The sequence below is a fragment of the Talpa europaea genome (genome assembly GCF_964194135.1).
Source record: "Talpa europaea genome assembly, chromosome: 12".
In the NCBI taxonomy this organism is placed as follows: Eukaryota; Metazoa; Chordata; class Mammalia; order Eulipotyphla; family Talpidae; genus Talpa; species Talpa europaea.
Genome location: NC_140079.1, coordinates 82,550,679 through 82,577,602, shown reverse-complemented (window position 1 = coordinate 82,577,602; position 26,924 = coordinate 82,550,679). Strand labels below are relative to the sequence as shown.

At 38.6% G+C, this 26,924-nt stretch overlaps 1 protein-coding gene across 1 annotated transcript in view; it reads right to left on the bottom strand.

Annotated features, from left to right (window-relative positions):
* Nucleotides 1-26,924, bottom strand: part of SDK1 (sidekick cell adhesion molecule 1) — a gene marked incomplete at both ends in the record, with an annotated part of 728,549 nt that overhangs the window by 132,743 nt on the left and 568,882 nt on the right. Inside the window, 2 exons of the mRNA XM_084251360.1 lie at nt 5,476-5,668; nt 7,292-7,407. Of these exons, the coding sequence (XP_084107486.1) occupies nt 5,476-5,668; nt 7,292-7,407 (309 nt within the window). The remainder of the gene's footprint in view (nt 1-5,475; nt 5,669-7,291; nt 7,408-26,924) is intronic.

Sequence of the window (26,924 nt, the reverse complement as noted above, 5' to 3'; positions counted from 1 at the left end):
GAGGAAGAACGGAAGGTTCAAAGGTAAACTCAGAGACAGGAGAAAAAGAGCATGAGGACGGAAGACAGCATGCAGCTCCACGCAGTGCTGCACACACCATGGCGTGGATGCAGGCGGGCTCGCCAGCTCCTGTGGAGCGCACGGCCACGTGGCTCCCTAGTGACCTCTGAGTACTGCCATACTGACACCTTTTTCATAAGAACTAAATGTAATTTTTAAGCTTAAAATAGGAGAGCATGAAATCAAGGATGTTGGTTGTCCTGCCAGAGAGCAGAATTCTGGGGATCCTAAAGATTCACCCCCTTCTCCATCCTGTCAGCTTGCTCACCCAGATGGGGGATTTTTAGGTGAATCCAATACTAGTGCTCAGCTGGTATTTTGTTGAAGCCTCCAAACACAACTGGTAGCTTTTTAAAAATGGTAACAGCAAATATTCAACTGGGTGAAACTTTCAAAAGACTTTTGATGGTAAGCTCAAACCCTCTGGCAAATTTCCCTCTTAGGGTGTGGAAGATGGTAAAATAGAATGGCTGTCAAGATCATCTCATCCTCCCCCAATTCTGAGTTTCCAGAAAGATATTCTGATGGATTTTGAACTGACTTGTTCTTTTTTCGATCGATAGAGTAGCAAGAAAGCTTTTTGCTCCTTTTATATTCTCAGTGTTTCTGCTTCCTGGATTCCTGCCCAAATATGCTGTCCTCTAGCTCGGCTGCAACAGCTGCAATGTCTGCACTTAAAATTTATATTATTTCCTCTTTACTGTGCTGCACCCCACCCCCACCCCCACCAAGTTCTTATTTCATTGGCGCTTTGGAAATCCGAGTTCTGCTGGATGTGGGACCAAGCACAGCACAGCTACAGAGCTCTGGGGTCCCCTTCTCCAGCTGCCAAGAGTCCTGCTACCCTAGAGCCTGCTTCAAGCTTGCCTTTCACTTTTCAATGAGGTAGTTCACTTTTACAAGGGTGCTCTCTCCTTCTAACCAGGATAAACAGGCTCCCTGCCTAGCAAAAGAGGTGATTCTGTTAGAAAATTCCAAAAATGATGAGATCACTTCTAGTTTTTTCAATTCCTAAGAAAGACACTCCAAATTTTCTTGTTTTCCTTACCAAGTTTCAGTTACTTGTTTGACTGTATTACATGTTCTATTTCCTAGCTACAGAGCTTTATGTTGGGTTTCCTCATAGTTCTGGTCTACAGCTAAGGGGAAAAATGTGCTTTTTTAGTAAAGAGTTCAGCCAAGAGTCTTCTCTGTTTTAATTTGGAGAAGTTTACTTTTTATTTTTAAAAAATATCCTCTGAAAAGAAAAACCTGATGTTTGGTTGTATCTGGCTGTGATTTGAGTGAGATGCTGCCCTTGCCACTTCTTACAACAAGAAAAATAGAGGAAAACTTGCAACAAACACTTGGAACAGTTATGAAGGGGATGCCGGACAGAAGCTCTTGAAATTTATTGCCACCTTGCAACCACCTCCCTTACCATAAATCTCCCTTCCCATGTTATCTATATATCTATAGGAATTAGGCTGTGCTTTCCTATACAGGAGTGGAATTCTACCCTTTGTCTAAGCAAGGCTCATTTTCCTCTTCCAGGAGTCCTGGGATCCAGCATGGAGACATCTCACTCCATACTCCAAGTTCCCAAAGACCAAACTTCCTTGAAAACCAGCCTCCTCATGTCCAGTTTCTCCCTTTTTTTATGCTTCCCTTACAATTTGATACCCAAAGCAACTTCACCTGCTCAGGTAGTTTTAACAGTAAGGATCTTATACCTTAAAAGTTCTGATATAGAACTGACTTCAAATCTTCCCATTTGTAGTTAGACCTTGCATTCAATGGCATTCCCTAGACTTTTTCTTGGAAGGTAAGATTATAATCACTAATTTTGAGATTTCTAAATCTACGTCTTTAGACTTTCTTCTGCCTGTTCACCTAGATGTCACCACAGGTATGTAAAACTGGGTGTATCTCAACTAAACCTATGATCTCAACTCAGGATGTGTATTCCACATCTTGGTTACTGGCAATACTGTCTGCACAGTCAGAGAAACCCAAGTATGTTGATCCATCCTAGAGATATCCTTTAACCATCTCCCAAATCTAGTAATTTTCTACATTTTCTGTGACAGCTCTCTAACTACTCTTTTTATTACTATCTCTACTGTCTGGGGGTAGGTTCACATAATTTCTTTACTTTTTCTAGCTCTTTTTACTTAAAGTTCATGACTGGAAAAAAGATCCCACAGCAGATACACATTATTTTTTTTCAAGTTCTCATGAAAACATTCACGAGGATTGATCATATCCTGAGCCATAAAACAAACCTCAATTAATTTAAAAGAACTGAAATTACACAAAATGTGCTCTTGATCTAATTGAAACAAACTAGAAATCAATAGCAAAAGTACAATAGGAACATCTCCAAATACATGAAAATTAAATAGCACACTTCTAAACAGACAATGAGTTAGAGAGGATGTCTCAAAGGAAATAAAAATATCTATAACTGAATGAAGTGAAACATAACATATCAAAATATATGTGGTTCAACTAAAGTAGTGAGGAGAGGAAAATTCTTACAGCACTAAATGTTTATATTAGAAATGAAGACATTTCTTACTAAGTAGTGATATCAAGAAATTTAAAAAAGGAAAGAAAAGCAGAAGGAAAGAAATAAATAGAATAAAAGCAGAAATCAACAAAATTGAAAACAACAGAGAAAAATAAATGAAACAATAAAACTAATAAATCTCTAGGAAGAACAGAAAGTAAATAAATCCATCAACAATATCAGGAGTGAAACATTATATATACTATAGCCATTAAAAAGATAATAAGGGAATACTACCAACAACTTTACACTCACAAAATCTGACAACTAAGGGGACAGATCCCTTGGAAATCACAAATTATCGTAATTCACCCAAGATGAAATAGAAACTGAATGGTATTACAGAAAATGATTCATAATTTTAAAACCTTTTCCAAATGAAATTTTTAGGCCTAGAGATTTCACTGGAACTTTTAAACATTTAAAGAAGTAACATCATTTTACACAATTTCTTTCAGAAAATGAGGAGAAAATACTTCCAAACTTATGAGGAAACTATTACCCTGACACCAAAACCAGACTAAGACAGTAAGCACAGAAAGACAAAGCAACAGACAAATAGCTCATGAATAAGTAAATGCAGAATATCCCCTATAAAATATAGCAGAGTCCAACAACATAAAAATAATTATACACTATGACCAAGTAGAATTTATTCCAAGTATGAAAGGCTGCATCAAAATTTGGAAAGTCAATCCACCATGTGAATAAACAAAATGATCTGAAAATTATATGATTATATTAATTGATGCAGTAAAAGCATTAGAAAAGATCCAACATTTAATCATAACAAAAACACTCAGCAAGTTCATAATGAGATTTGCCTCAATGATAAGAGTATCTATTAAAAAATCATACCTAACAGTGAAAGACAGAATGCTTCTAAGCATTTCGTTTTCTCTCTAAGACTGAGAACAAGTGAAGAATGTCTACTTTCCTTACTCTTATTCAGCATAGTACTAGAAATTCTAGCCACTGCAATAAGACAGTAGAAATAAGAGAATATATATTAGGAAGAAATAGATGGTACTGGGTATGACCATAAAAGAAGGATCTTTATGGTATTGGAACCATTCAGTATCTTGTCTCTGGTAGCTGAGACACAAACCTACCATGCGATAAATCGTATAGATCTAAATACACACACACACACACACACACAACACCCCAGAACAAGTAAAACTGGGAAAATGTAAATCAGAACAAATGTAAATATCCTGGCTGTGATATACTATACTTTTGCAAATGCTACTACTGGGAATCTGGACATATTATAATGGAATCTCTGAATAACTTCTCATAACTGCATATGATTCTGTAATACTGTCAATAAAAATTCAGTTAAACAAAAAACATATAACTAATCAAAGGTGAGTCTGGGAAGAACTTATGGGATTACTCAATAGTAGCAGGGTTACTTTCATTTAATTTTTCTATTAGAGGAAGTTAGGTAGCCTCGGAACACCAAGAAATGCACATAATATTTTCCCTGTGTCACCTATTTGACATCAACTTTGAGTCAGTGGCAAGGTGGTGACAGTGGAATGCTGGAATGAAAATCAGTCTGTCACGGTTATGGGTAGTGAAGAGGTTATGGAGGAGGTCAGACTAGTCATTTATACTAAAGGAAATGAGCTAAGTCACTGGATGGAGCAGCACAGTTGGGGAATTGCTACCTGTGGGTGAGGGAGACCTCAAGATATTTGTGGGCTCAGGGAAGGTTAGTCTATTCATCCTTTGAGAAGCAAAGGAGAAGGATAGTGCGAGAACACAGGGTAACTGAATGGAAGGGAAAGAGAGGCAACTCATTTTAGATGGCCTTGACTTCCACAACGCTATTTGCAGAGAGGAGAGGGAAGCTGAGGGAGCAGGCAGAGAAGAGTGATGGACCACACCACCAAACAGGCAAGTGAGAGGCCGACTACACCAGTTTGGCTGAGATAGGGAGGAAGAAGCTGGAAGAAAGACAAGTGGCAGCCCTGGAAACTTCAAAAAAATAACTTATAATAGTTTTAATTCTCCTTATAAAGGGAGTGCATATTTATTGTAGAAGTGACAATATACAGAAAAATACAAAAATACCTACAATCATACCACAGTGAGTTGATAATTCAAAATTGTGGTATATTCCCTTCAAGGACTTTCCTCAGCTCATAATTTGACATAAGTATATTTTTATAGAATTTAGAACTCATATAGTTTGGGACAGCATTTTTTTCCACTTAATATTAGATCATCATCATTTTCTCTCAAAACTTTTTTCACTAATTCCAGAATATTTAGCATTTTGCCATACCATATTTTTTTCAATTATCCCCCTTTGGAACATTTGAACACTTTGCATTTTTTTTCAGTTACAGATACTTGTAATGAACCTCCTTGTACATCAACCCATGTGAACATCTGTGATAATTTTTTTGAGAAAAATTTCATTAGCTAATGTTTTCCAGAAGTGTCAGTTGGCCTGAGAACAGGAAAGGGGCCGGTTTGAATTGAGCAGATGCAGATAATCGAAAGTTGAGGGGCTCAGGATGACCCAGGTAAAATGCATGGGGAGGGCCTGAGGAGCATGGGCAGAGAAGCCCAGCAAAAACCAAAGATTGACCACATGGCCAGGACCAGGTGCTCTTTCTCGCCTTCCTGCTTTCCTCTAGCCAGGCTTCCTTTCATATTCCATGGACCAAATGTTATTTATGTTTTCTAGTGACTCATCTCTGTAGGGCAAGTAGAATGCTGAGAATGCTGAGAATATGGAGTTCCCTAACGACCATCTCTGCCCTCAGTGCTGGGTATACCAGCAGTCCATTCTTATTTAACAGCTGACTCATGACTATTGATATGACACATGGCAGATAAATACTCACTGTCTTCATGAGTCCAGATGAGCTGAGGAGTGCTTGGAGGCCCATCCCCTGGAGTGGTGAAACACAGAACTGATGTGAAGTAAGCAGTAAACTTCTTCAAGTTAGTTATGAACCCATGGTGGACTCCATGGAAATCAGGAGCAATGGTGACTACAGTGATAACCTCAGGGGCATCTTCTGGCCATGCTAGAAGCTGGATGGACAGGTTGTAAAAGACGTTTTGTTAGTTGCATTTTTTCACTCTCAGTCTTGATCAGAATTTTCTTTTGCAATCAATATGCGCTCAGAGAAAGCAAAGTCATAACTAAGAAACTCCATAAATCCTACATTTAATGATCTCATGTAAACATTGAATTTGAAAGTTATCTCAGATTATGGAACACAAAATGTATTTTTATATATATTATATATGCATACATAAATAAAATCTACTTTATTCATTGGGATAATACATGCACCTTCAAATTTTTACTTTCTCTTCACTTAAACATATACTAGAATATATATTTATCATCTTCTATTCAACTGAATCAGTACAATGAAACATAAATACAAATATTTCTCCTGCTAGGCACCTGCTCTGACTCCATAAAAAGTTCTTGATACAATGGAAACAATTGTAATTATTTATAATTTATATCACACTAGTTTTCTAATAAGAATTTTAGGAATTGATTTGAATTTTAAAGAAATATAGCATGTATGTATGTTCCAAGGGAAGTTGTTTAACTGTTTTGATAACATTATATGTAAGTGTGACTTTTAATTCCTTTGACACTCAACATTTCCAGAGTTAATTAGGTCTGTAAGTTAACATGCCACAGGACATAAAGTATATTTCTATAGATCAAGCCAACAACTAAGCCATGGAATGAATGCTGTGGTCTTGTCAATGAAACTTGACAGGGAAGTCAAGAACAGGAATCACCTTGATCAATATGATTTTCTTTCAAAAAAGCTTTTGAATATAGATACTGCTGGCGGAAAAGAAAAGGGTAAATTTCTAGCGAAAAACAAGTGTTTCAGCAAGTTGAATTCAAATGGGGAAAAAAAACCCACGTCTCTGAAGAAATAATAGTCTCTAAATATAAAATACTCTATAAATATCTTTCCTAAAAAAAAAAAAATCTTTCCTGAGTTTAGCTGTCATTGTAGAAGATTAATGAATATGTTGTAAGTAAAATTAAGATGGACTCCCAAGCCCATCCAGAACTTGATCTAAAAGTTAAGATAAGCTCTACTTTTGGAAATTGCATCCAAAAACATCTATGAAGGTAACATATTCCAGTAGCTGTAAGAACAGAGGATTCTGGATTGTGGAATGTGTCTGTGTCCTTAATTTAGTTCATGTAGTTATCCTGATTCAGCTGGTCTCAGTTCTATTAACAGAACTCTCCCTGAAGTAGAGAAGGGGAAGGGATAAATGTCCTTACTTGATAGAAATATTATAGTTGCATCCAGTACCCTCTGTTCTAAGTCTGTGTTCTGAGAGGACTCCTTTCCAGGAAGAAGTGATTTGTATAAATACTATTTCCAATCAACTGAGATAGTTCTCTCAATGGTAATTTTTAAATGAACAGCCTTTCTCATTAGAAATTGTTCTGTTTATATGAGCCATCTTCTTGATAAGCAGTATTGAGTTTCAGAACAGTAGCTATAAGACCTTGCATAAATTGTGACCCCACCAAGGCCAAATGCTCTATAACTAGAAGCAATGGGTTCTTGGTGAAATGAGGGGTGGCTAGCCTCCTAACTGAATCATAAGACATGACATACCAAGACAGGCCCCTGGAGGCTCTCCATGAAGCTCACATACCTTGTATCCCTGGTTGATGCCATTGATGAACTGCTGAGGGGGAGGCTTCCACAGGAACTGAATGGTCGTGGAATTCACAGCTTCCGTCTGTACATTCTGTGGGGGCGCTGTAGGCACTGTTCCAAGGCAATCATAAAGGACAGCAAAACCACCAGTAGGAGGCACAGTAGGGAGAAGAGATGAAAAAGAAATCCTTAGCTACCACTTAAGGATTCACTGGCAATTACAGCACTGAGAACAGGGGAGTGTGATGAATGTTTTTGGAAGCAAATAGTGGCATTACAAAGAAAAAAAAATTGGGCTATTTCTCATTTTCTGTTGGAGAATTCTTTAAGGCATAGGCAGAAAAGTGAATGGATCTTCTCATTCCACAAGCGAGCCTTTCCTAGGGATCCCAAGATGGATAGCAAACAAAAGCTTTCTCTGATTTCTTTTTCAATTACCCAGTACTTGTGATCAAGGCAATGTTTCATCTAGAAATCCATCTCCCATTATATACCACTGTGCTTCAAGTCAAATTATCCTTTACATGGAAAAAAAAATCCCCTTCCCATATGTATTGTTGTTTATCCATTTGGAGACTGAATTTTTCTTTGTCTGTCATAAAGGCAAGCATTAAAATTTTTTTCTCTGCTTATTTCTTTCTTTTACTGAACAGCTATTAAGCCCAATTATATATTTGCAAATGGCCTGTCTTCAAGGAATTCACATACTGGGAGAAAAACTGAGGTTGTTGTAAACAAACTACTCTCTGGAGCAGTAACTAACCAGCTTTGCCCTAGGAAAGTATGGCAAGCTTTGATCAGGAGACACCTGGTGAGGTCTGGAAGAAAGGGCCAACCATTGAAGAGAGGAAGACCTTGAGGAAGGCATCCCCATCTGGGGAAACACATTGAGTAAAGACAAAACCTGGCAAAAGGTGAGCATGGCTGGGCATGGGGTATATTGGGGAGAGGGCTTAGTAAGTCGGGGGTTATTTTGGGGGCTGCCTCATAGGTCAAACACAGTGGTTGATAATGTACATGTTAGGCAATGGGGAATTAAAAGTGTCTTGAAAAAAAAAAAAACACAGTGATGTGACACGACAAGCTTTTAAAGGATGATAACCCTAGCGGTCTATGAAAAGAGGATTAGCCCACTGGCTCTACTATCAAGTTTTCTGCAGGTGAAAAGAAAGGTCCTAAAGGTTCTTTAGAATCCTATTTCAAAAGTAAGACACAGAAGCCCGAAAGATCATTTGGTTCAAGGCAAAAAACGAAACAAAACAACAACAAAAACAAAGACAAGGGCCTCCTGGCACAGAGCACATGAAGACAGAACACAGTTCTGTTAAAAATTACAATACCTTTCATTGTTCTTTTTCTCAAAAACTCATCTCATTATGCAGAGATGAAAATAATGTAACATTTATCCAAGTCCCTCAAGTCTACTCTTCCATGTTCTCTTTTCCAATCTGCTCTTGACTTCGGCTATGATATCCCTTGACACTTCCCTCCATAAGTCACCAAGAAAACTGTCCTACTTCCCACTCAACAACTATGCAATATTTGTGGATTAAAAATGACTACAGGGATTGCTGTGTCTAAGATGCAGAAAGCTGGAGAGAACATAATGTATACCAAAGGACAGGAAAAGACTGAATAAACTATAAAATCATAACTTTTCTTGAGCTCACATGAAGCTGAGATCACAGGGCAACCAAGCAGTCTGAAATATAAAGAAAGCTGGACATCCCCAAGGAGGGTGACTGTGGTATTGGCTCATTTGTACAGAGCACAGGAGAAGATATCACAGAACTGGGTAAAGGAAATCCAACTGATTCTTTTTTTTAAATGTTTTAAATTATATATATATATTTTTAAAGATTTATTTATTTATACAAGAATCAGGGTACGGGCCAGATGCGTGGGAGGGTGAGAGGATTCACCAGAGACAGAGCAGAAAACAAAACAGGCAGACTGACAAAATGCACTGCTGAGGGGAGCAGCGGGCAAGACAGGAGAGGTCTGCTGCACCATGTGGGACCCTCACTGGCTGGCTGGGATCGAACCAGTGCTGCAGAGGCTGCGGACAGCTTCACAGTGCATCGCTCAACTGCCTGCACCACCAGGGGAAGCCCAAATTTTACATATTTTTTACATCGTTGTTCATTTTTGCACAATATATGCATTTTCACCTTGGTTATAGTCCCCATACAATTCCCACCACCCTGTTTTGCTCCTACTCCCTTCTCCCCTCCCCCCCTAGTGTATCTCTGGTTTATAGTTGCTTGTTGATTTTAATTTTTACTTAATGAATTGCTACAGGGAATGTGGGCTGGCATGGGGGTATGGAATGTTTGGATACTGCAAATACACAAAAATGACTGAAGTACATACAGAGATATAATGTGAGAAATATAGTAGCCTTCTGATCATAAATTACAAGACCCAGAGGATAACGAAGCAGTTATCTTTAAAGTAACCAATAGAAAAATCTATCATTCCAGAATTCTGCAGCCTGTGAAAATATCTTTGAACATGAAGGCAAGAGAAAAACATGTTCAGAAAGACAAAAATGGAGTGAATTTATTACTTCAAATCTGCAATATGAAAAATGTTAAAGGAATTCATATAGATCTTTTAGATCCATGCCCATCCCATTTGGTAAGTGAATGAGCGACCCCCACATGCCACCAGGTACCACACATTCCAGCCCCTCTCAGCATAACCCCTGATATAAAACTGTTAGATAGAATATAAGGGCTGTTTTCTTAAACCCTACATTTATTATGTATCAATTGATAACCAGGGACAGTCTCTACAGAAAGAAACAGAGTAGAGAAGAGTATGTAGGAGAAAGAGGAGGAAAACAGAAAGGGGAAAAAATATAAGGAGCTAGTGGGAAAGACTAAAAAATATTTTGGCTTTTTCTCCTAGACCCCACATTCTCGGGGTTGGAAGAGGGCCTCTCATCCTTTGTGGGTTTAATGGTTTAGTTCTGGGGTTTCATGAGCCCAATTAGTGACTCTGATATGCTATGAAACTTTCCAACAAAAACAGTTAGGTTCACTAAAATAAGACCACAAAAAGGTGTTTTGCATCAATAAAATCAGCAATAATTTCCCACCATTCCAAGAAGACATGGGCATCTTTGCTTTGGTTGGGTGCTATGTAGTAGTCATTTCGCAAGGTGTGTCCTTGCCTGCTTCTGGCCTTTCATCCTAAAGTTAGTGCCTCTTGGCACTCTCCATGGTGTCAGAAACAAACACCAGGACTGACTCCCTCACTGACCCAGTTAAGAGAGTAATTGCTTCCTTTTGTCTCTTCCTGGGATGGCACCAAACCATGTGACAGAGGATCCGGCCTGCCATCCTCACACCAAAGCTCGTGGAGTCTGATCTTTTGGATGTCTTGACCTTTGGGCATCTCTACCCCAATGTCACAGGATGGAGTTTCTGAAGTTTCAGATTCCTTTTCTCTTGCCCACGCTGGACTTCATTAAAAAAATATATATATCAGCAATTCTTCTCAATTTTCTTTTATTCTCAGATTCTTTGGCTCCCCCCCCCCACCAAATTTTATCATTAGAAGTGACTTAAATTTGTGTACAGTGAACTTAAAATTTCCCTCAAGTGAGAGAAAGACCTACAGCCTGCAGTATATCCTCTGACTGGGTTCACTTGCAGGAGCAGTTGTGGCTCTGCCACATTTGAAGACGGGAGGACTGTCTCTGAGAGAGAACTACTCACAGAGCTGGGTTTTAGTTCTCACACAGGTCTCTGAAGGAAGCAGTGGCCTCCTATTGCTCTGAATAAAGCCTCCAGGGACATTTTCTCCCCGGATAATTAGCATTTAGAGTGCCATCTTTCTATACCCTTAACTGTAGACCTTGACGAGGCCTGGTAAAGTGACAGGTTTATGTGCTTTTGTGGTTTTCATTGTTCAAAAAAAAAATCCATTTTCACTAGATAATTCCCCCAGCACAGATCTAGGGTATTCTCAGTCTTAAATTTGCCACAGCTTAAACCCATTCGACAGTGTCTCAATTCTGTCAGCCAAGGACAGGAGCCCTGTTTGATGCACCCAGCACTCAATACCTAACAACTATCAAGTTTGAAAGGAAAACCACAAGAGAAGTTTCAGATACAAGTTTTATCTGTCATGGAGACATTTGCAAGCAGGCAAAGCAATGACTGTTTCTTATACCTGAAGATGTGATTTCCTGGAATGGCAAGGAGGAGATACCCAGGGCAGAGTAGTCCTGCCTAGGTGCATTTGATGGGGTACACTTGGGTTGGTGTCTGTCAGTTTTTCAGGATAGTAGTCACTCAAAAATTTACAGCTTGTTGAAGTGACTGTTGAAAACCACACATACATTTCATACTGTTAAATGAAAGCCAATCTAAAAAGACTATGTAGTTAAACTAGACAATGTAGTTCAACTAGATGATATTCTAGAAAAGGAAAACTATGAAGATAGAAAAAGAGCTTGGCTGTCAGGAGTGGGGAGGAGGTGTGAATAAGTAGAGCACAGGGAACTTTTAGGGCAGAGAAATTGTTATAGATATATCTCCATGAAGGGGCGCACTGAATGGGTGCCACTTCCCCCCATCCCCCACTTGTATGCAGTTGCCTTGGATTACAAGTCCCAGCATGCCATAAACTGAATATCCTGGATGGGAGGCAGCTGGGAAGGGGTAGGGTAGATATATAAGTAGAAGGGGAGACACCTGGAGAGGGGACCCATGTACTTGGACAAGACATGTGGAAGAGAAACATGTGTAGACATTTGGAAGGGATACTGGAAAAACACACATGGGTGAGAGACACATGGGAGGCTGCTCCTGGTCCTTGAAGGGGACAGTGGTGCCCTATTTCTGACCTCCTGTTGGGGTATATGGTGTGGGGTATGTGGTGAGTTTTGAGTCTCTTCTTCTGTCCCAGCTCTCTGGGACTTGGCCAACCTCTTTCTTGTGGTTCTTTGCCAGAAGGTACCTTAGACTTGTAGCAAACTCTTGGGTCTCATTAGCTCCACTTTCAGCCAAACCAGTTTGGTTGAGAATTTGGCCATGAGGAGATAGTAATTTTTTGAGTTTTATTGGAAAACTATTATTTGAAATCCTTTCTTCTTTTTGTATGTACACCAACTTTATTAAAAATATTTCACACTAACAGTCTGCTTCCTTTCCCTTTGTGCATACAAATGGTCAGAATGCTTTTAGACCACACATCCCATAATAGTTTTGGATCCTTGGGTTATTTCTCAGGCACATGCTAACAAAACTATGATGTTATAATGGTGAATACCTGTCCTTATGCATTTTCCCAAACCCACAGCATGTATAACGCCAAGAGTGAATCTTACTGTAAACTATAGATTCTGGGTAAAGTGTCAATGCTGTCCACTGCTTATAATAAATGTTCCATTCTGATAAATGATGGTGATGTAGGGGAACTATGGGAGAGCTCTGCATGCTCTGTTCAGTTTTTCTGTGAACTCACAGCTGCTTTAAACATTGTATTTTAAAAATGAAACACTGGCACATGATTTGTTTTGAAAACTTTCTGAATCTAGTCACTATTATGCACATTCTGTGTACTGCCTGGGGCAGAGAGGCCTTAGAGTGGCCAGACCATACAGAGCTCTCTCATAAAGCCACTAGCCCATGTTCTATCAACCTGTGTTCTATCCTAGTTGCAAGTGACATTTCATTTGTGAATTTTTGTTGTTGCTCAGTGTGAGAGTATATATTTTTTTCCCAATTAATTTGCTAACATTTCCATCTGGTTAGATAGAGAGGGCATGTGTGATCATGCTTATGATTATTTTCTGGCATTGTTTCCCAATAAAACATGAATGATTAAATAAATTTCCTTTCCCTTCCTTTCTTCCTGGCTAGCAATGTTAATTCAGCAAGATTTGATCACTGATGGAATTTTAAATTGAATCATTGTTTTTTGAAATTAAAGTTTTAAAATAATACGGTGCATAATGAAGCCTATTCATTACAGAGGACTATAGGGATTTACAGTTTCAAATAATTGATTTAAATTTTTTGAAATATTTTAGAGCAGAGATTATGTGATTAATAATTTATGTAATAAATTTTTCAGAATTTTAATCCTTTAATCAAATAAAAATGAATGTGTCAATACTGCCTTGCTCCATGCTTCATTTTTTTGATATTTCAACTTGATTTATTTTAAAACATTCTTAAGCATGAGTACATTCAAAACATTGAGACGTTGATTCTCGAAGTCATTAAGACCTACAGTCTACCCAATGTATTTTGTATTTAAATATATAAATAATTATTAAAATTATTTATGGCAATATTATTAATGTAATTTTACATTTATAGCAAAGTATTTCTCACCACAATAACAACTTTTGATTACGGAACAGTCATCAGGTATACCAGGTATATCTTCCACCCAGGGACTATAATGGGGATGATCCAAAATTCAGAAATGTATGTTCTGATAATCTCCTTTTTCAGCCTCTATTTAGAGTTTGATGGAAAAGGAATCAGCTGAAGCAATGATGCCAGGCAAATTATGTCAGCACCTTTCCTGAAAGCATTGATCTTACAGGAAAAAAAGATTAAAAGTAGGAAAATTTTCTGCAGGGACAAAAATAAGGACAGGTATTTATGAGTTTGTTACAACTGCATCAGATTGAGTACAAGGAGCTAGTTACAATGTCCTGCATTTACTAGCTATAGCCAAAATTCCTTCTGCAATTGCAGAAACACTCAAACTGCCAGGCAGCATAGAAACTGTCAGCAATGTGTCTGGGAGCAATGAAGCACAGGAAATAGGAAAGGTACCACTTTTGAATATGCTGTTAGAAGCTGCATGGCTGACATGGAGATGACCCACAAACTTAGTACAGAAGATGATTAAATCAAAATGTTTCCATTGTCAACTGGTGGTAACGATGTTAACTGCACTTGGTTGGATGTCTCAAAAGAAATCCTTATGACATTATTTATGTTGCAAAAGACATTCCTGTCTTAGACTGGGTGCCCGAGAAATGGACTTTGGCTATAAAGCCACTAACATATAAGCTTTATTGGTGTTAAGTGGACATATCTCTATGGAAATGAGAGGCCAGCACTGGGCAGAAGAAGGGCTGCTCTGTCAGACAGCAGTGAGTGAGGCCTCAGTTGATCCCACAGGCTGTGTCCTTGAGTTGATTCAAACTAAGGGACAGAGACAGGCATTTCCATGTCCATGGCAATTAGTCATGGCCACAGGTTGACTTGTGGGAGTGGAGTTACTTTGGGTGAGGCAGGTCCCCATGGCAGTGAGCAATTCCTGGGAAAGTCACAGCTATGAGTCCTCAGCAGGCCAGGTATCAACACTGGGAGAGGGCATGATACCCAGAAGAAATGATTTGGACCAGACGCCACAGTATAACACAAACCAGACAAGCGCAAGGGATGAAATGGTCAAAATTAAATGGACACGTGGGAATAAACAAAATACAAGAGAACAAATGTGTAATTTCTATACCATTGCCAACAGAAAGGTAAAAGACTTTATATAACAAACTCAATATGAAAGGCTGTGATTCAAGAAATCCATTGTTGTATTCATGGAGGTCTCCTCTGTAAGAAGTGGTCTGTGGACCTGAACTCCTCATTAAATGCCGTTATCAGAATGATGCATCTAATAAAATCCAAGACAAGATAGTTGTGTTGGTTTTTTGCTTTGTAAAAGAAATGGAATCAGAGTACCACTTTTAACAAAAGAATTTCTTTTGAGTGAATCAAGATGCTGTTGTACTCAGGTATAGTTAGTCACATTGGTTCTCATCAATCTGCAATGGACAATTCTTTGATTTAATGACCTGGGCTAAGTTTGTCTCTGGGTCATCTGACATGTCATCCATTTATTTTCTAACAGTATAAATAAAAAATTGGAACTCTCCTGTTTCAATTTCAAATTGAAGTCTATCAGCTGTCCAAAAGAAGGGATTTTCAAGAGTATTAACTTAACAAGCAATGTTCTTATAATTTTGGGTAAATGGATCTCATTTTGAAGATCTATTGATGGTTAAGTTATTGGCATCAAAATTGCTTATTTAAATGACACTTCAAAAGTAATAGAGAGCTATACTGATGAGTGTAAAGTGCATGGATGGATTCAAAGCAAAAAATCAACTTTGTTAAGGAGTTAAACATTTTTCACTAATGCTATATAATCAATTTTATAATTCTAAAGGAGTCTGTGTTTGAACTCTAAAGAAAAATTAAGACTGGCAGCAGTATCTGTGCAGATCTATAGAAATGTCCATTATTTTGAAATACTTTATACGAAAAACACTTGATCAGAATCCAAATCCACTCACATTATCACAAAACCCCATTCAACATTACATTTGTCAAAGAAATAAAAGGAAGAGCTGTTAACCTAAAGAAACATTGCACCCTTAAAGTATAATTTAAAGAGATTGAATTATCTGTGTTTTGGTTAATAGCAAGAGGGAAGTTTCTCTCAATGGTGGTGGGGGGGGGAGAGCAATAAATAATCTTCAGGCATTTGTGATCATTTCCTTGTGCAAATACTTTGACAGTAGTAACTTTCAAATATTTGAGGAGGTTATCATTAAAAGCGTTGTTCTCAATAGAACCAGATATTGAAAAAGTTATGTTACCCAATCGAGGTCAAGTTTCTTACTAAAGATCTTGAGCTTTTTGATTGGGAAGCTTTAGATTTAAGTTCAGATTTAACAGTTTCCCTAGTGTGTCAGTGGGGCTTTCTAAAAGTGTATTGTTATGAATCCGTGAACTGAAATGTGTCTGAAGCATTTCAGTCCACTGAAGTTGTTGTGATTATTGATTTTCAGATTTTCCCCTCTTTAGTTAGCGGGACCCTCTTCAAGTCAGGTCTTAAATTTTTCTGACACATCCTCAGTTCTGTTTGAAAACTTTGCTTTGTGGAATGACTCAGGCTCATTGTCCACACTGTCTGCTTCTACCCATCCACTTATACAAGAAAGCCTATTTATTCTTGTGGTTAATTGGGAAGCTCAAAGCTAATAGGTTGGTTCTTATTTCTACACCTTTTTGCAGAAATCCTTTTCTTAAAGATAAAATCATCATGCTACCAATTCAAATTTAGAGTTTCAAGTCTGCCAAAAATCTCATCCCAATGTCATCAACTTACTTATTTGTTTTATCTCACAATATAATTGTCTTAGAAATAAACCCAACATTACTACCACCAAAATGACTGTTGAAATAGTTCTTGAGTCTTTTTTAAAAAAAAGTTTTTGTGTTTATAGTATATACTCCCAAGGATATATAGTCAATTTTTTATGTTTTAAAGTTACTTGAAATAAATACTTTCATTTTGGCTATTCCACCAACTCAATGTAGTTATGTTCATGTGTTTCAGTTTTTTTGAGTTTTCAAATTAATTTGGTTTTACATTTTCATGATTTCAAAGTCAATGAGAAGCCTACTTTCTATTTCCATACTTTCTATTTCCTTGTCGATATAGGTCTATAGTATTAGAATTATTCTCCTTCCTTTCTTACAGCTATATAATACTCTATTTGTATGGTTGTGTACTCTTCTAATACACTAAATTTCCATATGTAATTGGGTCCATCCTGGGTTTCCTGTTCTTTTCTATTCATCATTCACTCAAGCACCAAGACCTCACTGTTTTAAATATAGAGCTTTACAATATGTTTTAATACCTAAAGGGTTAGCCCACTCTCTTTGCTTCTTCTCTTTCAGGGTTTCCCAGCTTATTTGTTCCTTTAAAATTAACTTTCCAAGGTCCAGAAAATATCTGATACTATTTTTATTTCAATCATGAGACATTTGCAAATTAACACAGGGAGCACTAACATTGTGATGTAAGTCTTCTTATGCAAGCACATGGTATGTACATCCGTTTGTTTATGCCTACTTTTATAATGCCAGGGAACATTTATAGCTTTCTTCACAGATTCTGGTGATTTCTTAAGTTTATCTTCAGGTTTCTTTTCTTTCTTCCTCCCCCTTTTCTATTCTATTCTAATGTTATTCTGCTACTGTAAGCAGCTTTTTTTCTCTGAACATAACTTCTTGCTGTGAAGTCAGTTGTTTTTACATGCTGATTTTATAACTTGCTAGTTTGATAAGTTCTCTTGTTTATAGTAGCTCTTTCATTGACTCTTTTGGAGTTTTCAGATAATGAATCTTATTATCTGCAAGTACAGATAGTTTTATCACTTCCTTTTCAGTCCTTATGTCTCTCATTACTTTCATTTGTCTACTGTTTGGGAATACACATTTATAGGAGGAGATAGGGCAACAGAACTTTAGACCACAGCAGGGACACTTACAGAGCTCCTCCATCAAATAAATGGAGAAAATGGACTTGGGGTTTGGGGCACACACATAGTTTACCATAGTGAGTAAACATCTATTTCTATTTATTATACATTTTTACTATGGAGGACTTTTGAATATTGGCAAATGTCAAAACTGCATTTTGGAATAAAAGCCTACTTGGATATGAGCTATTATTTTTTCATGTGCTGTTGGATTTTGTTTATTTTTTTTGTATCAATATGCAGAAAGTGAAACTAGTTTGTAACCTTCTGCTTTGGTACATCTTTGCATTCTCTGGAATTGTTTGGGATGTTTTGTGCCCTAAGGCATGATCAATTCTTATAAATGTTTCCTGTGCACTGTGAAGGTGTATTCTCTATTACCAGGGTTCAGAGTTGGTATATAAATTCTACATTATTCATTGTTTTGTTTAGGTATTCTACATTTTTACTGATTTTACCTTCTGTTTATATTTGTCTTAGATTGAGAGAGGCATATTAATGTCTCCTTTTATTTGTTTCTCCTATAGTTTCTGCTTTATGAAAGTTGTTACTATGGTGCTACATATATAAATGATGAGTGTTATTTCTTCATTATGAAGTGTAGCTTTTAGCCTTATAAAATGTTCTCCTTTCCCTTTTTAAATGATTTATTTTCAGATAAATTCTATTGGTCAGATATCATGATTATGATGCTGCTGTCTGTTTTATTCATATTTGTCTCTGTATTTTCTGTCCATCCTTTTACTTCATACCTTTCTAAATCTCAATCTTTTATAAATCTCTTCTTTACAGCACAGTACTAGATATTGCTTTGTTAGCCAGCCTGGAGATTTTTTTTCTAACAAGCTAATTTATGTCTGTTATATTTATTGATATAATCAATAAATTTGGCTTCAGTTCTGTCACATTATGTATATATACAAACATATTTTAAATTATATGTTATTGATATTTCTCTGTGTATGGCTGTGTGTGCCTCACCATGTGATGCTTTATTTTCTTTCTTGATAGTTTTTGATAATCAAGCTTTGTATTTTAGCTCTAATGTTTATATACATACATATGTATACATACACACACATATTAATATGTTTACAAAAACCCTAAGTCTTCTCTTTTTAAAATACAATCTAATGGCTCTCTACTGTAAACAATATTGCAATTAGATTGTAAACTTTTTAATCTCCTTTCTTCCTTAGAAATACTGTGATATAAGACTACAGAATGATGATATAGTAAAATGTCCTAATTCAATTTATATGTATTATTATAATTTACCAGAAGACTTCCTACTTGGTTTCACAGTTTCACTTACATTTGGAGAAGCCAATTTTATCTCTGGTAACAAGGTTCACATGTCTATGTTCTGCATACATGTATATTGCATGTATATGCACACATGCATGCATCTATATGCATAATCGTGAGTGTGTATGTATATAAAGCTATTTTTATGTATGTCTAGACACAGAGACACATTTATATGTGTATGCATGTTTGGATGTGCACTTACACACATGTATACACATAGATGAGTGTGTGAATGTACAATTAGACATGTATGCATGCATGCATACATATATATTTACAGTACATAGGAGCCTCTGCTATCTGACTAGGTCCTTTCTTTGTGTTTATGTATGAATCTAGGTGAAGGTCTCCACCTTATGAACCTCAAAGTCTGGTTGGGGAAGCTAACATTAATTCTATGTAGTAAGTGCTATAATGAAAGTCTGCATGGATTCCCTTAGGGGAGACTTTGTGGAGGAGAGAGTTCCTGGAACCAAATGTGTAAGTGGAAATTTCCAGGTGAAAATGCAGCAGGAAGTGTATTATAACCTGAGCATGTGCCAGGGCATGGATGCTCAACTCAGTATCATGGTTTTGTCCTGTAAAACCAGAGTTTTATGAAGAAAGCTTCTTTTAGGAAGCACTATAGAGGCAAAGACCATACAAATGGTCCTCCGATGATGTCCAGACCATTCTGCAGGCTGGAGAAGAAGGAATTGTAGGGACCCTCCTAGGTCATGCCATTCACCATGGAATTTCTGGCCAGCCCCAGAGGGTGGCCACTCAGCAATTGCTGGCGTAACATCTTGGACAGTTTTCCTGACCTCTAAGTCAACTTGAAAATCTGTTGTACAATGTAAAAGGGGTTTTACTTATGTTGAACTAAAACCTTTCCTTTTGCAATTTCTGCCACAGATCCGTCTATCTCCTGGGTAAATTCTTTCTTGCACATATAGTTGTTAGACTATTTGAAAAAAAATCACAAAAAATATCCAGCTAGGCTTTACTACCATAGGCCAAATAACCATCCTGTTTCTTTTCCATTTTCCCATACAACAGGATTTATAGGCACTGCCTATCCCGGTCAGTTCCCTCTGAGAAACCTTGATTCTCTCATTGTCTCTCGTGGAAAGGCACATGGAGTTGCCTTAGTGCCTCAAGTGGCTTCTAGCCAAAACACGACACTGTGACGTTATGATCTGATTGATTTGAAAATCTGTCATCTACAAGATAGAGATTAGGATTATGGTCTCGGCACTCCTTGGATCTGAACTCAACTAACCATCCTCTTCCAAATCTTTTCACGGTAACTCTTGGTATTTGAAGTCTCCCCTTCCTATGGTCACATGATTGCTTATGTGAATCCAAAGGTAGTATTTGGTTTATGTCTCTTATCTTTCAGTTTTGATTTCAACCATGTTACCTTTTCCAACCCCCAAAGGCAAGCCTTGTGATATTCCCAGCCTAACTCCCATTTAGTCTTACTGTTGGCTTCATTAGTTCTCTTGGGAAGACTTCTTCAACCCTGACCCTGATGGATCCTACAAGCAGTGGAAACCTTTTGTGAAAGGGATGCCAGATGAATCCAACCAAATGCCCTGCATTCCTCAAATTCAGTAATTTTTCAAGTCACAAATGCATTTAGAAGACCAAGAAATCAATGTAGCAGTCAGAGCCCAGTTAGCATGTTTGAAAGAATGAAACCTTGGAATAAAAAATACCACATCACATACTGCAAGAATAATAGCTGTTCCAGGAAGCTTTGTTTCAGGTGTGTGTATGTGTGTGTGTGTGTGCACGCGTGCATGTGCATGCATGCACTGGGTTTCAAAATAAAACTTTTCTTACTGTGAATTGCTGTAAAAAATGTCCACAAACTACTGCAAACTCACTTGCCATGTGAACATGTAAGTAGGTAAGAAGATACTTTACTTCTTTTCTATTTCACATGAAAACTACGTTGAAAATCTGGCAGTGATTTTTGTCCATGTTTGATATATGCAGAATGAAAAAGATCACAAATCTAGCATTTTCTAGCTATGTGACCTTGAGAAATTAATTTCTTCCCTAGCATCTGCTTTCTTCTGTAAAATAGGGACAATGATGCCTATCTCACCCTACTGCTAGGGGATGAAGGAAGGAAGGTGATGAGTGTAAATGCATAGCACATGATAATGCATACTGCTAGATAGAGGCTTCTGCTAAAATGCAAGTTCATATTCTTCCCTTTCCTGAAAGTTCTAAAAGACCAAATTAAGTCCAACCTAATGGGACAGCTATATCATTTCATTCAGTACTTACTTAGTGTTTTAGGTGATTCTGAGAGAATTTGGAGCATCTGATTCTGTAGGTGCAGTCTGAGACCTAGGAAGTCTTAAGGATTGAGAAACAAATCTTTTGTGCAGTGTCATTTATGCCACATTGAGAATTTCCCAAGAGGAGATAAGAATGGAGTTTGCAAACAGAGTTCATTTATAATCCTTACTTTAGAAAACCTTTCAAAGCCCAAGTGAACATTTAGGAGCTTTTACTAATGTTTTAGAAATGTGGATAACCAAATGTTTTTTCCATTTCTTTTTAAATGTGAAATATTTCTTTTTCATTAGAAGGTAATGTTCTGAACCCAGAATTAATCATTAGAGTGCAAAAAAAATACCTGTTACAAGAAGAAAAATGACAAAGGAATAAAACCAGGAAAAAATAAAATCATGATGTGCTCAAAATGATGATTTATAGTATAATTTGTCTTGAACCCTTTATAGAAAAAACAACATCTGCATATTAATGGGTACATTTAAGAAGTTCTCTGTATTTGCACTGGCATGCTGGGAGATTTAAACTTCATCTGTGACATTTCATATTCTGATGGAGTAGAGGACTCCACACCTAGGCTCACCTGAGGACTTCATACTCACATTATTTCTTCATGAGTCTTTCATGGTTAGTTGAACAATTTTTAACAAAAACTGAATGTGGGAACCAAACACTGAATCTATGTGGGATCTGCACTGCTGATTGCTTCAGATGACTATAGTACTTCCCTCACAGACAAAGTGATTAGAAAGGTGCTGAAGTAGATATTGGCAGTAAGAAAAATGCTTGCAATTATACTGGGCATTTAGTTACGCAGAACTTTTACTCTATGACTTTTCCCACTTGAAACCAAAAGCATATTGATTTCTAGAGGCATTTGAAAGAAATCCTCCAGTAAATTTAAATCATTTTCCATTTCAATTTAGTAATCACAATGGAAATCTGACAAGCGGGTTCCAAGTATATTGGGATTCTAGGTCACGGCCGCCATGACAGAGACACCTTTTCTCTCTTGTCTTGCAAAGTTCACTTGGCTGGAACACTATTCAAGTTCTGATGCTCAATCTAAAAGTTAATATTTGCATTTAAAACTGCCTAGAGCAGAAAAGGTCAGGAAGGCAAGACTCATAGAACTTATTAAACAGGCATGGTGGATAAGCTAATGGTGAACAAAGTATGAAAGGGTCATGCAAAATCAGAGAAGGTAGAAAGTTTAGATTAAAATAATATGAATATCCAAGGTATGCATCCATGCTGAGGACTCACAAAGAACCAGTGTAGACACGTTTATCTACCAGATGTTTGCTGTATTTCTAATAAAATGGAATCAAAAAGAAAAATGGAATTTGTGACAGGTGAACAGTGGGTTCAGATCTCTTCAGGGATCAATGTCCCACTGTGTTAAACTCTAGATAAGCAAGAATAACTTGCTTATCTTCCTTCAAGAGCCTCCTTGACGAGAATACATTAGTGAGGAAAAATATGAGCTCCAGGAGCACCAGGCACTCCCTCTCTGCCCAGGCAAAGGGCATTCCTGTTTCTCTGTTTGCACCCTGATGCCAAGAATTGCCTTTCTGCCTTCACTTTATACCAGGGCCACTGTACCCTTTGTAAGTTCTGTGAGATCCACAGTGAAACACGTCACACACCCACCTAATGGAGTAGGAGTCATACCAGCTTTCCCCAAATCCAAAGAGCCTTATTAAAAGTCGAGATAGATTACGTATCATTTCCCCTGATGGATCAAGCTTGCCACTGGCTGAATGGAAAAGGAAAAATTAGATTGGTTGGACTGTAGCTTTATTCTTCCTGAGGCCAAGTATTTCCAGCCCTGGTCTCTCCAGATTGCAGATTATGTTTCTGTATCTTCTGATCATTTTCCAAGTTCGGCTGACAAATAATTAAGTTTATGAGTTACTCTTTTTCTGTTAATATAGAGGCATTTTAATGATTTCCTTTTCAGCTTCAAGGACCAACTTGGTCCTGCAGGCTTTCTCAACAATCGGTGCCAAGAGCGGTGGGGCCTCGAGCGCACCGAGAAGGGTTCCTACTACAAACTAGCAGGTCTGGCTGTTACCTAGACCGATCCACAGAGATTGAGTTCTGAGGGTGAGGGGGCCCAGAGACACTGTGTGTTTACAGTTTCTGCTAAATCCTACATGGACCATCACGTGGGCTCATGAGGTGAGTTGGATGTCACATGGTGTGAGACAGACTGTTCCACAATTTTATAATTAGAAATTTTTTGTGCCCTAGGCTTGACTGTTCAGTTGGCATCAGCACAGAAAGTGAGGTAGAAACTGCTAGCTGCCCTCCACTTCCATCCCCTTCCTTCCGCAACAATAGACAGAAGTGTATCTGTAGATGCCCACCTTTGCAGCTTCTCCAGCAGAGACATTCCATGAGTTGCAAGTGGAAGTCAGAGGCAAATGGGACTGCTACAAAAAGACCTTAGAAGTGGGCATACTTGCATACTTGGGCACGGGCACATCCCTGTGCCTTCTTCCTCCTTGCTTTCTAGAGTGTGGACATGACAGCTGGCACTGCAGTAGCCAGCTTGTGATCATGAGGCAGACGCTAATGATAGCAACGCAAACAGAAGGAAGCTGCTTCTCTGGTGACTGTGGCACTGTTGCTAGTGTGGCAAAGATGGGAGCAAACCTCCATTTTGTTTAAGCGAGTTATTTTAGGTCTGCTGGAGCCTTTCCTAACCAGCATGGCCAGCTGCAAACTTAGTGCCCTGATGTTGTCCTGCCAGGCCGATCCCAGCAAAGCCTGTCGTGAGGATGGATTTCACATTCATGGCATCATCTTCTGAGTATCTGGACTGCTGGTCTTTAAAGCATGTAAGTAGCAACGATCTTGTGAATAAGAGGAGGATATGAAGTGGGTAAAAGAGGCTGGTTTCTATTTGAGTTCTCACTACTGTTTCACAGTGTTGGTCTGACCTCCAGAATCAGCTGCAAGTCCCTGAGTTTGAAAATGTGCCAGGCAACTCTACCCTTACTTCCAGGTGCCTCACACTACATCGAGCACACAGTAGGTGCTCACATCAATTCTTAAATGTCTGTTTGATTATTATTAGCAGGGATCTCTTTCTGTACAACTGCCAGGCAGAAACACTGTAACACCGTAGTGCATACTGGTCACTGTCACAGCAGGAGGAGAAAGACATAGCAATGCTGGCCTCTGAGTGATAGCACAGCATTTTCAAAGCTTTTCCTCATGTATTGTCTCATTTTCTCTTCACAATGACCCTTAAAGTAGTCAGGGGCAGGTACAAATGTCTCAATTTCACAAATGAAAAAATTGCAGCTCAGAAAGGTTAAGTGTGTTTCTTGAAGGCAGATAAGTAGTAAATATCGATATTAAGAATCAGGCCTAGGTGGACTCCCAGGAAAGGGCCCTTTCCGGGACCAAAGATATGTTCTCTTTGAGACTTAAACACACAGTATTTTCTGAGCCCGTACCGAGGTGAGGAGGGGAGCTGAAGGCTGGTATTGAGCACATACAAGGACACATTCAAGAAGACAAAGAAGAAATTCCTGGAGTGAGCAAAGATGAGAATTATGGCCAATGCACTGACTGCCCGAGACGCATGGGGTAGGGGCTCTAAATTCCAACATCAGCCTCAAGCATTCAGGCAGGGGTTTCCCTGGTGGCGCAAAGGGTTAAGATGCAACCTATGCAGCTACCCACAGCCACTGCAGCATGAGTTCAATCCCCAGCCAGGGAACTACCCTCATGGCACAGCAGACCTCTCCTGACTCACCCACTGCTCCCCTCAGCAGTGTATTTCAGACAGCCTGCCTGTTCTGTTCCCTACTCTGTCTCCGGTGAATCCTCACCCCCCCCCCCACACCTCTGGCCTGTACCCTAGTTCTTATATGCATAAATATAAAAAAAAATCTTAAAACAAAAAGCACCCAGGCAAAGCAGATACCCCAGTTACAAAAACTGAGCGGTCCATGGGAGATCTGCATATGTGGCATTTTCAGAAACCTTTGCTCATAAATAGTTGAGAGAGAGCTATTATGAACCATTATTTGCACAAAACACTAATTGAGGTCATATTCTCACCCACATGAGAACAAATCCTTCCACCTAGCCAAAGTGTACCTAGCAATAAGTTTCCCCATCAGGAAGATTCCTTTATATAGCGGTGAGGGCCCACTCGTACAGTTGTCACCTCTGCCTGAGCTCCACACTCTGGCAGGACAGTCCAGGTGTCCCCATCCACCCCAATGGGGAAATGACCTCTCAGTTCCTGAGGACATGAGAGGCTGCTAATGTCCCCAGAAAACAGTGGTCTTGACTGCAAAGACTGGGTTGCAATGGTGGCTCTGCCATTTGTGAGCCACGCAATTTCAGACCAGCTGAATTGGAGCAAGCTTACATCTGCTCTCTTTATGCATAAATGACTGAAATAAAACCACCCTGCTCTATTCTTGAAACTGCAAGCAACTTGAAGAGGGTCACCTGTTTTCACACCTGTGCTGTTGTGCAGGAAGCAGTGGGGGAGGAGCAGTGTGAGTCAGCCCCACTCTTTGGACAGGGTGTTGGGAGACACACAAGGGGTTGTAGGCTCAAATCCATTTTGAAAACCATAAGGCACCGAATGTATTACCCCTTGTCCCTCGTTGTCAGAGTTGGAGGGATTCATCACTTCAATGCAAATGACTGTTCCTTTGTCTCTGGAGTTCTCCGCTTCCCTCCCACCCCTGCATACTCCGACAGCTTCATCTTCCTAATATGGCATTTCAAGCATGTCACTCACAGCTCTTAAATCTTTAATGGCTCCCCAACACCAATGGAATAAAGCCAAATCCTAAGGCCTCAAAGCCCTTCTCCATTAGGTTGAGATCTGCTTCCTTCTGCCCTGCACAGAACTCAAATGCACTGGGATTAAAATGAGGCAGTCACAGTTAGTAGTAATAGGAGATTATTAATAGCAGTATTCGTCATTTTAAGTGCTTCCAAATTTATTGTTATTTTATTAAATAGACTAATTAAAGCAAACATTAATTGTCCAGGTTTTCAGCTATTTTCATTTTCCAATGAGTAATCAGGAATTACTTGCAGATGAACAGGTCCTTCCTGGTTGTCTTGCATTTTAAATATTTCTGCTAGTCACTGTGAAAGCAGAGCTGACTGCACTTAATTTATAAAGGAGGATTTATGGACTTACGGATGACAACAGACAGCCAATCAATAAGGGATGATAATAACAGCATGTAATATCAAGGAACATTAGGTCTCAGGCATGATTTGGGGAGAGAAGTGGGCAGTTAGAAACCTTATCATTTGAAAAAGGTCAAGGTCTGGTAGCAATAAAAATGCCTAAGCAAATAAAATCACACCTGTGAGTCAGGAGAGGGTACAAATTGCTGAATGAAAAAGGATTTTAGATTTTGTGGGAAAATTGCTTCCTTGGGCAAGGATTTGGGCTACTGTAGGACACAGGCATTGCATCGAGAGAGGGTCTATTTATTACTGCTAAGAGCAATAACAATGAAACTCAGACATGGAGAGTGTTTCTGAATGCCCACCTCTTCTTGAGGCTGAGATCTGAATCCTTCAGAAAACCGTGGAGGAATTAGAAGCTGCAGAAAGTCTTAAAATGACAGGGTTGAGTCTTAGTACATATTTGTAAGAAACAGTGGCTATATGACATTCTGCCTGGTCATTTTTTAGGGGGATGGAGAGAGGAGGA